Source organism: Caretta caretta, chromosome 4 (genome assembly GCF_965140235.1).
Source record: "Caretta caretta isolate rCarCar2 chromosome 4, rCarCar1.hap1, whole genome shotgun sequence".
Classification (NCBI taxonomy): domain Eukaryota; kingdom Metazoa; phylum Chordata; order Testudines; family Cheloniidae; genus Caretta; species Caretta caretta.
In genome coordinates, this window is record NC_134209.1 from 83,566,272 (window position 1) to 83,580,969 (window position 14,698).

The 14,698-nt window shown below is 42.0% G+C and overlaps 1 protein-coding gene across 12 annotated transcripts in view; it reads left to right on the top strand.

The window, feature by feature from the left end:
- Positions 1-11: 11 nt before the first annotated feature.
- CEP44 (centrosomal protein 44) overlaps positions 12-14,698 on the top strand; it is a 43,653-nt gene continuing 28,966 nt past the window's right edge. For 3 of the 12 annotated variants that reach the window (XM_048847763.2, XM_048847770.2, XM_048847771.2), the window contains exons 1-2: positions 224-332; positions 10,066-10,216. In XM_048847763.2, coding sequence (XP_048703720.1) covers positions 10,128-10,216 — 89 coding nt within the window. In that variant the 5' untranslated portion in view covers positions 224-332; positions 10,066-10,127. The other 9 variants (XM_048847762.2, XM_075127807.1, XM_048847761.2 and 6 more) reach the window with 7 other exon arrangements.

The following is a 14,698-nucleotide window of genomic DNA, read 5'->3' on the forward strand; positions in this document are numbered from 1 at the left end:
TGTTGTTGCTGGAAGTGAGGTCGGCGCCGCGAGAGTTCACAGAAGTGGAAACTACTGTCAGATTTGTGTCCGCAGATTCTGCACAAACCGACTTTAGTCAGTGCCCAGAGTTAAGTAATCTTCCCTGTCCCGCCCCTTCCCGCCCCGCCCGCAAGTGGGAGTCGCCTGGCAACAGGGCCTCGCTCTGGAGGTGACGCGGGCGCCCTGAGGCAGGTAGGCGGTGGAGAGCGAGCGATGAATCTGCCAATGCGAATTGGGAGATGACGTGGGGGCGGTTCCCGCTGCTGGGCTTGAATCGCCGGTAAAATACAAACCGCCGCCGGGAGCCCTAGGTGGGTGTGGGCGCTGAGTACAGGAGAGCGGGGAATCGCTGTGAGGGAGTCGGAGGAAGGGTGGGGGCTTTATCTGTGTGCGACCCTCTCGGCCCCGGCTTCCTGATCCAGCCCGACCCGCTGGTCCGTGTCTGTTTCAGTCTTTGCCCCTCCCCCCGCATACCGGGGGAACCGAGACTCATGGGGGGTGGGGCGAAGTTTTCTGTGCGTCTTCCCTGGGGTGGGACACGGTCCCGGCGCCTCTCGGCTCTGTTCCGCGGGGCCGCCGAGTCTCTTGGGCCTCGGCCTCTGTTTTCTCTGTAGGGGCTGCAGTCTGCTCCCTCCCGTGCAAAGTGGCTCTGGGTGAGAGAGGGGCTGAGAGGGGCTTCCCTTGTGCTTCTCTCCAGCTGCAAAGCACCGGGCTGGAGGCCCTGCTTTTCCCGGTCTTACATCAGCATCTCCGGAGCGGGACAGTACCTGAGTCCGGGGTCATTGCAGCTTCCTGAGGACTTGCAAGGCAGAAAAAGGGCAAAACGTGCACCCTGCCCGCCTTTGCTTTGCTGAGACTCCTGTTGGGAAAACAGACTCCTAGGCTGCTGACCATTTTGGGAGGTCCCTGGTCACAACCGCCAGGATCCTTCTGCCAGGTAGTGAAATAGGAGAGTGCCATAATTAGGGTCCTACCAAATTCAGGGTCCATTTTGGTCAATTTCACAGTCATAGGATTTAAAAAATCATAAATTTAATGATTTCAGCTGTTTAAATCCAAAATGTCACAGTGTGGTAATTTCAGGGGTCCCAACCAATAAAGGAGTTGTGTGTGTGTGGGGGGGGTTACAAGGTTTTGTGGGGTGGGAGTTGTGGTACTCGTACCATTACCTCTGTGCTGCTGTGGTGCTGTCTTCAGAGCTAGGCAGCTGGGGAGCAACGGTTGCTGGCTGGGAGCCCAGCTCTGAAGGCAGCGCCACCGCCAGCAGCAGTGCAGAAGGAAGGATGGCCTCGTGTAGTATTGCCACCTTTACTTCTGTGCTGCTGCTGGCAGGGCACTGGCTTTAGATCTGGGTGCCCAGCTAACAGCCGACACTGCTCTCCAGCCGTCCAGATCTGAAGGCAGTGCAGAAGTAAGGGTGGCAATACTGCGATCCCCCTCAAATAATCGTGTGACCCCCCACAACTCCCTTTTGGGTCAGGACCCCCAATTTAAGAAATGCTGATCTCCCCTGTAAAATCTGTACAGTATAGGGTAAAAGCACACAAAAGACCAGATTTCACAGTCTATGATGCTTTTTTCATGGCTGTGGATTTGATTAGGCTCTAGTTGTAATCCTCCTACCTGTACCTCAAAGCTAAGGATAGCGATTTAATGCTGCTTCTTGCCATTGGTATAAACCAGTAGAACTGTTCCCATTGCTGCTTCATCACTTAAGTGATTGTCTCATCCCATGCAGTTTGAAACAATCATTGGCAGTTTATTACTGTTCATAGTTAGTAACTTCTTATCTTTTACAATAACAATATGTAACATTGTATAATGCACAACTTTGTGTAGATCTCAAGTTCAAAACTTTATGGATCTATTGCCGCATATATAGTCTGTGGCAGAGAATGATCCTTTTTCCTTCTTTCCATCACTGCAAAAGGAAATGTTTTATTGGAAGCTAATGCCCTCAGTATTTAAATCGTGCAAAAATGGGAAGTAGGGTGAGAAAAATGGAAGGGCTAAATTGTAGCTTTTTTAGAAAGAGCCACACTAACTGAATGCCACTGCTATTTTTCTGTTACAGGCATTAGAAGGAAGTTTACATATTTCTTCAATGGGTGGGGTTATTATATTGATGTCACCTAGCTACTTTGTGGTAAAAACTACAGGTGCCTTGTTTCCCGTACAATTTTACAGTAGGATAGCTAATGTGCATTAGTTATCCCACAGTAAAAACACCATCTTTTTTTACAGTTAAGACATTGCCTAAGTGTAAAAACAACAGTTGGCTTCCTCTTCTGTTGGAAGTGTAATTCTTCAATGGGAACTCTGTTAGTCATATTGAATAGGTCTTTCCTTTTTGTCTTTTTGATCTTACTGCCTATTTGTACAAAAAATGCCTCTTATTGGTATTCCATGTAAAATGGACCCCTGGCCCCTATGTAAACACAAGGAATTTCCATTAAAATGTAGGGGTGTCATGTGTTTAAGGGATCTTTTGACTACCTATTCAGTTATTTTAATGGGCTCTTCTGCTTCTGATAAATGTCTAAAACTCTGGTAGTGTAACTTGTTTTCAACACTTTTTTTTCACATTCTGTCGTTCCAATGTGAAAATGGCAGTGGGAAACTCTCATCTTGTTAATTTAAATGATACTCTCAAAACAAAATTATGATTGTACCCCGCATTGTAGATTAGAACCTCCATTTTTTTATAGGACTCTACTTTGTGTCATGTAAGAGCTAGTTTAAACTAGTGTACATATAGCCTGGTTGTAATGTATAACAAGAGAAGAAGGAGTTGAAGCACTCCCCAAGATGAGAAAACACTTAATGAGACATCCCGCTTGCACCCAAGGTCTGACTTGCTCCTTACTCAATTGGCTCCATCCCTCTTCTGAAGCAAAGGGGATTGTTGATGTGAGTTCAGCATGGCTGGGACATTAAGGCTTCAGAGCAGGACTCGTGATCAAAACTACTTATATAGATGAAGGCTTGCGTGCAAAAGGGAGACTATTGCAAAGAAGAGAAGATTGAGCAGTAGGAGATGGGTCAGGAGGATCCTGAATTCTCAGAGGGACACTCACTGAGACTCAAAAGACTAATAGGAAAGGTGAGGAAACTGAGGGAGGGTCATGAGTGTAGCTGTTTGTTGTTTTTGCTTAGATCTGTAACTCGTGTGCTTGCCTGTAACTATTCACTTTACTTAAGTTCCTCTGCAAAGTCTTTTACTTGCTTTAACTGGCTTGTTGTCCCTGAGGAGTTCAATTGTAAACCAGATACCCACGAGGGTAGAGCTCTGGGGACGGCATAATAAAGCTATCGGGGGGCTTGGGGCTTTTGTACTGGTCTTTGGACCTAGAGCAGCTAGACTGTGGGGTCCCATATCCTAGGAGGACTACTAGAGAGGGGTCTGTACCCCAGGACTGTGCCAGAGAGGCTGGATTTAGAGACTGCATGGATGTTGCTCAGACATAGTAGGCCGTATCCAGAGGTTGGGTGCGGTACAGCAGTCTCTTTTCTGATCACAATGGGGAAACTCAGCCAGGGCACTCTCCCCAATTTTTAGCAAGAATTTAATAGGTGGCTGTAGTGTAAAGTCTTATTGCACAAATTTCACTAAATTACCCAGGTTTTGAAAAAAAAAGACCAAACATACTAGCTGCTGGAGTTAAAAAAACAAAACACAACCAAAAAACCAGAAGAATGTGTTGAAGCAGCACCACCTTTGCTAGGAATCTCAGCTTTTCTGCCCCACCAGCTTCTAGAATTTTTGTTAGTGTGCTGCCTCTAGACCTTACTTAAGGGGACCTCCATCTCTCTCATCAGCCTCTGGTTATTGGTAGGTCTGAAACTTGAATCTGCATCTCCTTTTCCATTACCTCCGGGGGCTATAGGTAACTACAAGGCAGGCCACGAGGGGAGGATTTTAACTACTTTACCCTAACTCACCTTCCTGGCCATTGTGGTCGGACAGAGGTCCTTGTTACTTTTGTCCTCTCCCAGAATTTTCTGGCTGGTGGAAAGAGGACTGCTTCCCCAAACTCCCAGCCTATTCTTCTCAGGGGGAAGGAGCGGATGGCCCTCTGAGTCCTAACTCCAGATCCTGCCTGTAGTGTTACCTACAGTTTGCCCAAGTTGCACATGGTTCTTAAGTGTCACTGTTGTGCATGAGGTTCCGAATAGTTGTGAAACTGATCAGATTCTTATTCAAGTTACCGTGCACCTGCTTGGCAAAGCTATAAGCACATGAAGAGGCACTGAGACTGCCTGTTTCCAGATTCAGGGCTACAGCACTATATCATTCTACACTGAGTCCATGTTTGGTATGCTGAAAACCTTCTAAAAGGACTAGAAACATATTCTTCTAATTAAAGCTTAGATTCTGCAGAAATTTATGATATAGATCTTTTCACTCACTGAGGTCTCAACTAGTGAATTTTTCAAATCCTGCTTTAACAAATGTACTGCAGAATATTTATTATTGTAACTAGTTAAAATTACTCTTTTCAAATGACTTCCCTCCCCCAAAAAACCCCTTTCATTGATTTGCTTACTTTCTAAATTGCAAATTATCTCCCTCTCATTACATGAATTAGCGAGATTCTGTTGTATTTATAGTTCCTGGGGAAGTTGCATACAGTTTTGTGTAGAGCTTGCCACGCCGATTGAAACATACAGTAGTAAACAAGCATAATGGGGAAAATGCCATCTTCTATAATTCGGCACTGCATATTTTTCAGAATTTTTCTTTGAACTAATTATCTCTTGGAAACCTGCCTCACTCTTTCACTAATTAAATCTTTTCACAAAGCACTGATAGAGGAATCTTGGCAGTTTGCTAATGGATCTTCTTGTGTTCAAATAGTTTATGCAGAATTCTGAAACACTGACCATTTGTTTTCAGTTGGGACTTGTAAAAGTTGGGCTGTCAGCCAGTTTGTACTTTCAAAGTCTAACCATTCTGGAAAGCCACCAAGTTTGGTTGCATGTAACTTCCAAACACGTACTTGTAGGATGCTGCAAAAGCTCTTCACAAAGCCTTTCTAAATAGAAATCTAACGTTTAAAAATATGAAGCAATATGAATTTTTTATAAAAAAGGAAATTAGTATGTGATAATTCAGATTCTGTGATCCAAAGCCACCATTCAAGATTAATTTCTTTTCAAGACATGTCAATCAGGCATAGCTGCTGTAATACCAATAAAATAAAAACCAGCAGGATCTTATGAAAGGGGAAAAGGCAAAATGCCACATTTATTGTGAATACAGAAAGAATCATAGTAAGCAGTTAGTTATAGCTATAACATTCCATTCAATTTCATATTTATTCACACATTCATTCATACACACACACACAGGTTCTGCAAGGTTGTTATCATAGTTACCAGCCTTAGAGTTGCTCATGCCAAGCCACTGGCCAGGTGGCCTGGACATGAGGAGGGAGCAGGGCCTTGTCAAATGCTCATCTGATGCTCCTGGAGGTTGGTTTGCAGAATCAGACTCCAAAGTCCTCACTTTCTAGAGTCCATTTTTAGAGGAATTTCTTCCTATGACAGTCTATGGGAATTGCTTCATCATGCTGTTGCTGAATCAATCAGCAGATGGCACATTCCTGACGGCTCCGTGCTGCCAGATGTTATCTAGTTCTTTTTCAGGTAGCTCTTCTGATGAGACCCCCAGATTTTTCTTCCATTTCCTGAATACCCACATAATTGGAAGGAAAGAAGAACAGGTAGCCCCTCAGCCCTCCCATTCTTGAGGCTGTTGGGTGGATTCCAGTCTGCCCTCCGGGGGTCCTCTGGTTATTTCCACTTGACGCCGCCTTCAGCCGATGGACATTGGATTCTTAGGCTGGCACCTCCCTGATTATTCAGTTATTATCCACACCAAGCATCCATCCGCATCCATCCTCTATCTCTATTTTAATCACAATTGTTAACAAAGCGAGATGAATACAACAAAAGGGCAGGGAGTCTCTGGGTGCTGTTTCTGTTGTTACAGAGTATTGCTTTGAGTCTCTCTTTGTGTGAGTAGTTGTTGTTACAAAGAACTGCTTTGAGAACAGACTCTGTCTTAGAATGTACTAACATAATTAGCAGCTTGCAAGTTTCACACAGAGAGGGAGAGAAACAGTATAAAAAACCAAGAGACCTCTTAATTAGTAATACCCTGGAATTTAAACTATGGGGGATCAAACTCATTTGTGATTTTAATACAGAACTTCTTTAATATGATCCAACACTGTCAACAGCCTCAGATCTCTTTTGGCAACTAATCTTCATAACATTCTCCTCCCCTCTCCATGTAAGAATTTCCTCTGTTTTTCTGTTCGGAAGAATGTATATAACACAGCTTTTTCCAGTCTCCATATGTTCTACTGGAAGAGTTAAATTGTGGGATTACAGGAATTTTAAATCTTGGCCTTTTCTGTGTTTGTCCCCTCTTCCTTGTGCACAATTTTGAAACTTCTCGGCAAGACAGGCATTTTCCTCTGTAGGAATCTCTTCTGCAGATCAGACTGAGTGAAACTAATATAAGCCTTAGTTTCTTCTGCGAAGGAAGGCCCACAGATCTTAAACAGTAAGTTGTCAGTTTGCTTACAGCTTGGGCATCAGAGCCAGACCTGTCACATGCAGGGTGGGAGTGACCCTGAAATGCCCAGCAATTTTGCTTTGCCTTCTCAGGTGTAAATAGGCTTTTTCAGATGATGCAAATCAGAAACTGAAACCAAGAAAAGTATTTAATTCAATACATTTGATCCTTTCAGAACTGTATGGTCTGGTTCCAGGTTTGAAAGAAAGCTTTTTTGTTTTGTTTTTGGCTCCTAGTCTTGCTCTTGTTGTGGCTTTGCAGCGATTAGTGCCCCTGCAGCACTGCTGAGAGTGCAAATGTGGTGGACAAACAAAAAGGAAAGATCTTTATTGCCCATTCTTCCTTTATGGAATGTGTAGATGGAGATACTCACCACAGAAAGTGGGATAAGCTAGGCCTGTCTTCTGAGGCTCATCTATCTAGATATTGCCCAAGCCCCCTTTTGATCAGGCTGCAGTGGAGCCAAGTGCACTCAGAGCAGCCTTCTAAGGTGGAGAATTGCTGAGAGGTGCACAAAACAGTTGTGCCAGTTTGGAATGTTGCAGAACCCGCCATGCTCACATCAGCAAGTTGCTGCTGCTGACTATAATCCCTCATGTCATGTCCCCCCACCCCGGGTTTTCCAAATCCAAACTGTGAAGGGATGGATTTAGAAACAGTTTGGACCCAGCAAAAGCAATAGGATGGCATTAAAGGGCCCGTCTCTTTATTCATTTAGCCTATTCTTTCTTCCTCTTTTCCAGTAGTTTGGCCAGCCCTAATTTCGAAGAAGGCCCTCCTTATTGGAATTTTTCAAAGTCCTCCTTGATTGGAGGTTACCAATCCATAGGATTTACTTTCAGGGGCCAGGGCAGTCCTGTTCCCCCAACACAAAAGTGAAAAACACCTACTCCGAACCTCTCCATGGTGTTGTGGAGTGACCCTTTTGGGGAAATAGAGACTAAATCAAAAAGGAGAAGAGTGTTCACCTTTTTCAGGTAGCTCTTCTGATGAGACCCACAGATTTTTCTTCCGTTTCCTGAATACCCACATAATTGGAAGGAAAGAACAACAGGTAGCCCCTCAGAAAGGAGAAAGATTCCCCACTTTTCCTTCAAAATCAGGAAGAAGCTGTCATATCTTTCTTGAAAAGAAAAGGAGTACTTGTGGCACCTTAGAGACTAACAAATTTATTTGAGCATAATCTTTTGTGAGCTACAGCTCACTTCATCGGATCACGAAAGCTTATGCTCAGATAAATTTGTTAGTCTCTAAGGTGCCACAAGTACTCCTTTTCTTTTTGCGAATACAGACTAACACGGCTGCTACTCTGAAACCTTTTCTTTTTGCGAATACAGACTAACACGGCTGCTACTCTGAAACATATCTTTCTTGGTGTTCCAAATCTCTGTGTTGGAGTTTCTGGCGATGAGAAACTGGCCAAGGCTCGGGTGGCCAGAAAACACAAACCTAAATCTTGCCATAGGAACTTCTGTCTCTTCATCAGAATTACTGGAGCATAATGTCTTGAAACTTAGGACATCTATAGGCTGGAAAGAAAAAGACTGGAAAACTTCTGCTCCTGTACCTGGAATGAGGGTTAGCTGTTGGTGCTGGAACCCAAGGACCAGTAGGAAAAGACAGGATATTAACCCCAGGATATTTGAGATGCTTTCAGTTGTCACAAGCCTAGTTCTTCCTCTGGGACAATCCCCCAAAAGAAAAAGGGGAAAAAAAGGGAAGAGGGTATGGGTGGGGTCAAGAAAGAGAATGAGATTAGTAGGAATTTTTTCCCCTTGGAATACAAATTGGAATTATCAGAATTTCTATGTATGGATTACTAAAGGATCTTATTGGACCTGAATGGGAAACTTTTGCAAAAACAAGTATCTGGGAAAACTTGCTAAAATATTCTGTAAAATGCTACACAATAGGTCAGGACTAGTGAATTGATCCAAAGTGGATATGGCCCTCTCCTAGAATGGGCACCTCTGAATGTTTAAAAAGCAAATCTCATGGCTGAAGCATATTTCTATGGAATATCTGTCAGCAGCATTCATGTGTTTCTCCTCGGGATGCCCTTCATGTCTCCACTAGGGCAATAGAGATAGATCAACAATTGTCTCAAGGGTCTGACCTCACAGGGTCCCAGAGCCTGGACTCCAGCCCGAGCCTGAACATTTACATGGTAATTAAAAAGCCCCTTAGCCTGAGCCCATGTTATCTGGTATGGTCCAACCACGGGTTTTTAACTGCCGTGTAGACTTTTTGTTACCATGCATGTGTGTTCTGTCACAGTTGGACTCTCCTGTATATGGCTGATTGATATATACCAGTATCCACAATATGCTAGAAAGGTTGAAGTGCTGTATGAATAGCAATTTATTTTGTGGATGAACTGCTTGTTACACCGGTCAGTAATTTTTTAGATTTTTTTAAGTATTTGGTCTTGAGTTGCTACAGAATTGGTTATGATCTGTTTAATACCTACACTGGTCTTAGTGGGAAAGATATTTTCCCCCAGTAGGGATGGTTTACAGCTAATTTTACTCTTTTCACCAAAATTTATGATAGTAAAGTGCACATTCCTCACTTAATACCACAGACATGTCAAGTTTGAAGATTTCAGTCTGAATTGTTCTGAATTTATCAGACACTGAAGAGACATCAGAATAGTTTTCACAGAGCACTGAAAACACTGAAGGCTTTTTGTTTTTTTGTTTTGTTTTTGGTTTTTTTTTTAGACACATTCCTAACTTAAATGGTTGGATTTTCTTTAAACCTTAAAGGAAAAAAATCTCTAAGTTTAAAATAAGACTTGAGACATTCATGCAAAAGATTTTTTTTGTTTTTTGTTCACCTAGTTTCTTTCTCTGCCTTTCTACATATTTCCCCAAACTGAGTTTAAACTCCATCCCCTAATGCCACAGAACTGCTGTCTGCAACACCTTTTTGTATTTTTATTACAGTTAAGTATGCTTTTTCAGGGCTTATGCAGCATTTATATAAGCTTTTATATAAGGTTTTTTGCTTTACACACTTCCCCTTATAATACTCTCGTCTTTGCTAAAAAACCTTTGTTTCCTTGAAATAAAGATTCATCCAGATCCCATAAGCTGGTTGTATAGAGCTGTCTTCAGACTATAATGATACGACTACCTGACACTGAGTAAAACAGAGGTCTTTGTTCCACCTGAGCAAGCTATTTAGGAAGCAATAACCCAACTATAAAATTTGAACTCTGATTTCCCTTTCTAACAGTAATAATTCTAGTTTACTGACTGACCTGTATATTCCATGCTTTTAGTTTGAATGAGGAAGTACATAGACATTAATTTGTGTGGTACCTTGGCTTAATAGCATATTGGGAAATGTTATAGAATGTCAGAAATAGGACGTTGTCTCGGGAAGAAAAACTGGACTTCACTGGTAATCCTATTGCAGTTTATAATTGTCATGTTTGTTTTTTTCTTTTTAAGAAAGAGAATATCCTGTATTAAACTTGTCCCAAAAATCTAAAAGAAGAATAGTGTGTGAAATAATGGCAACCGGAGACTTAAAAGGAAGTTTACGCAAGCTAGAACAAGGACTTCGCTTGTTAAACTATCCTAGGGAAGTGGATTACACAGGGTAAGAGGCAATTAGATATTTTGAATGAATTTGTGTTTATACATCATGATGACCACAAGAATGTAAACAGTTCTGGTAATTGTTAATAGAAATTCCACCACAGAGTTAATATGGAAATTATGATCTGTGCATGCGTGTGCTAATGGCAGGGTATGGTAGATACGTAGGCAGATTGAATACACATTTCAAACCATTTAATTATATAGTGTCAAATTTTGAGTGTGCGCACTAAGAAATAGGTTATTCCTGTTGACAAAGCTGATAGAATACTGATGTTTCTGGGTTGAGATTGGGCCATTTGCCACTGTAGGCAGTCATGACTTCTATTAGCAAGTATCTTCAACAGCCAGAGATGGGACGTTGAAGGGGCAGGATAATCTCAAATAATCTGAAATTGACCAGATTCTTATTAAAGTTACGATGCACCTGCTTGGCAAAGCTATAAGCAGAGTTACTACTGATAATTCTTTCTCAGGTGTCTGGCTGGTGGGTCTTGCCCATATGCTCAGGGTATAACTGGCTGCCATATTTGGGTTTGGGAAAGAATTCCCCCCCCCAGGTCAGATTGGCAGACTTGAGACCCTTGGGGGTTTTTTTTTGCCTTTCTCTGCATCATGAGGAACAGGCCACTTGCTGGTTTAAACTGGAATAAGTGATGGATTCTGTGTAATTTGAAATCTTTGAATGAAGATTTGAGGACTTCAGTAACTCAGCCAGAGGTTACAGACCTGCTTACAGGAGTGGGTGGGTGAGGTGCTGTGGCCTACAATGTGCAGGAGGTCAGACTAGATGAGCATGAGAATCCCTTCTGACCTTAAAGTCTGTGACCTGGTTCAACTGCAGGTATTTTAATGAACAGTAGACATATGTATATATACTAATATCACCCTTTGCAGCTGTTCAGCATTTCACAATTGAGTTGGGACACTTCTCTGGGTTTCACTTTTCTCTGAAGCATTAGGGTAGGGTCCTATGTTGGAAGCAGGATACTTTATGACTAGCACTAGGTATTATTTACATATCTCTTATGGGAAATCTATTAATAGTGCAGCTTCACCAGTGTTGGTAACAGTGAGAGCACTAGGATAGAAAGACACTGGTATTTTTACTACTGCCCTCTTCTTGGTGCAGGTCTAGAGAGGTAGTGATAAGAAGTGGCACTGCTCTCTATACTAGCGCACTCATTGGTAGTAGTTCAGTACTGAGAGAAAGCCCTGCAGTTCTTCCCTCACTGTCATCTAGACCTGAGCAGAATCAGATGACACAGTGATGAAATGCTTGTGCATTTTCTACTGTATCACTACCCCAAGTGTAGCTGAAGTGCTGAGAGATTTCACAGAAAAGGTTATAAATCTGAGATGATTTGCCTTCTTTACACAAAGAAGTTACTCTTCTCCCTAGTGAATGGATTCAGTATTTTAATAATCTGTTGAATGTACAATGTCACAATGAAAATATTCAGTATTTAATACAACAGTTCTTGCATGTTCAGTTTTCCTTGGTATCACCAGTCATTTGTGTAAGTAATTTCAAATCAAGATGACTTGCTCAGTAACAAATTGAGTGAAGTGTATTTGTCCTTTTTTCTCTTTAGCAATGCTTTAACATCACAGGTGACTTGGAAATGGGAGCCATATCCAGTTTAGGACTGATGACAGGGTCCATGTAAACAGCAGGCATAAACACTATAATTTTGTAACCATTAAATACCAGCTTCGCAGTGAGGGTGTAAGAATTCTGCAATATATATTGTCCAAATCCAGAGCCAAATATGGATTTTAAGTTACTTCACTAATGTAATTGGACTTTGATATCCCCTTTTCAGTATTCTATAACTTGTGGAACAGGGAGGAGGAGCATTTTAACTAACTTTTATGATGGCTCTCTGAGCTATTGAATGAGGTAAGAAAGCTTGGGAAAAAGTTCTTGGGGCCTGATTTTTATTCTCTTTCCTACCTCCCAAAGCTGTCTTTTTCTCTTCTCCCACCCTATTTGGTGTCTTGCCAGCCTCAGAACAGGCATTTGGTTAGCTCAGAGCTTCTGTATACAAGCATTTCCCGAGCAACAACCCCTGCAGTGTGAAACTGAACAGGCACATTTCATATATGTTCCTTTTCAGTTTCACTTGGGAAAGTACTTGTGCTCAAGAGTATAGTGTTAGTGTCTGTGTGACTCCTGGGCACAGAATCTCCACAGGAGTCAGTAAATGGAAAAAACAGCTTGTTACAAGGGAAGGTGGATCCTAAGCTACTGGACTGCAGATGTGCTATATACTTGGTTGACTAAATGACACAACACGATTGCAAAAGCTAAAAAAAAAATAAGCCAGAGTTTCCTTATGCTTGCTGCAGAGCTAGGCACTTAAGTGCAACAGAATTCTAGAGGCCCAGGGTAACAGTAGGGTTATTATGAAAAGTGTAACATGCAAAACTTAAATATTATCCAAAAATTCCCAATGGTGCATGCACAAATGCAAGAGAGAGGGAGATTTTTGGCATATTTGGTGATTATAATTTGATCCACCGTTTACTAGTTTTTCCTGTAATGCCTTGATTAAAGTTGGATCTTTGCAAAAAATACACTTCTTCCACTGTGCTGTGGAACCAATAGCATGTCGCTAAAGTTGTTTATAGTGAATACTTCACATGTGGCTTAAGGAAAGTTCAGCTGGAGTTTTTCATTTAAATTGATCTTAAAGCTAATGCAATTCTTTCATTTATAATCATGTTTATGAATTTTGTACAAGAGGAAAAAGCAGTACATTTTTCTGGAAACAGAGGACTGGCTTTATAAATAATCTTAGTACATTAACCAGTTCCTTAAACTTAAGTGGCTGAATAAAGCAAAAATGTTGTTTAATCCCTTTGAAGTTTTAGTTCTTCAAAAATGGGGAGTAAATGTCAGTTAACATGTCTATTAGAAGATATACATTTTAATATACATAAGGCCTATTGGTAGAGGTGGAGGAGTAATAAAAAGATTTATATGGCTATGCAGGAAGATTGAAAACAATGTTAGTGCAGAAAACATGGTGTATGTCAATGTTCTTCTTTGAGTTGTTGTCTTCATGGATTCCACTCTTGGTGTGCATCTGGCCCATGCACGTGAGATCGGGTTCTTATGGCCTGCAGTGTATGTTTGGGTCTGCACCTGTGTCCTATATTTCCTTGCCTGTTCTCCTCTTCCATGCCCCAAAAAACAGGGTATAAAGAGCAGAGCAAGCCCAACCATCCCTTGTTTCTTTCTTACTAACGATGGCAGCAAGACAGAAACCCTGCAGTGTCCAGTTACTTCTCTGTATTTAGTGTTAGTTAGTTAGTTTTTAGTCTTTTTCCTGTTGGAAAAAATAAATGTGTTTAGTCAGATGTTTAGGTTTTAGGGCCTGCTTCACCCCCTCCAGCAAAAAAAAGAAAATACAGGAGCTCTAGCAATATGGAAGAAGTGAAATCCCTGGCATTTAAAACTTGACTCTCTCAAGAGAAATTTCAACACCACTTAATAGGTACTCCAGATGCTTTTGTTTACCTAGGTGAGAGATATGTTCCATTGAAGCTGGTTCAATAAAAGATATTACTTCACCCACATTGTCTCTCTAGTATTTCATATATCACTTCTCAAAGTGGATTCAGAAAGCTAGAGAAGCATTCTTAAAATCGTTCCTCATGTAACGCTCTATGTCCGCCTCCACAGATGCCAAAAGGAAGGCTGAAGTGAGACCTCAGTTCTCCAATCAGTCCCGCTCCATGAGTACTCCAGTGGGCTAAGATTTCACCCTGAATTTGCACACTATGTTGACTAAGAGGCCTCAGTTGTCTACCTCCATTCTAGCATCAGATATGAGCTGAGGCATAAATTATTCTCTCCAGTGCCTACCAAGTCAGGACACGAACGAGCAGGCATCTGACTTGTCTTGGGCTCAACAGTTAAAGTATAGTCCAGTGGCCTGACATAAGTACATCTGGTGCCTTGTTACTGAGTGTTTAGCATGTATATGTAGTACCGACAAAACATGTGGACTGCCCTTGCTCCATCATTGGCCCCTTGGTACCTGGTGTGCAGGTACCATCTGTACTGGCACTTAAAGCATATATTTTACAGAGTGATCTAACTGTAGGATTAGTAACAGTGTCAGTGAGGATGCTGATAGCTAAGCCACCAGTTAATGAGTCATCAGTACAGCAAATGAAGGAGGTATCTCCAGTACCAACATCATCCCCTGCCCAAATAGGGAAAATACAGCAGAGCCAGAGCACTCCTTAAAGGATGGCCTTCTCGCCCCTTTTTGAAAGAAGTATACTCCTTCTCTTCATCCTCATTGAGACTCAGTCGGGAATCCTTTCCTATATAGCTACTCTCTCCCACTTGGGTAGCACAATATCATCAGGAAGCAACCTGGGAGTCACAGGGAACATCTGTCTTGGTACACCCATCCCCGAACCTATACCCTTATCAGCCTTGGCCCTGCTGGATACCTCTGCATAT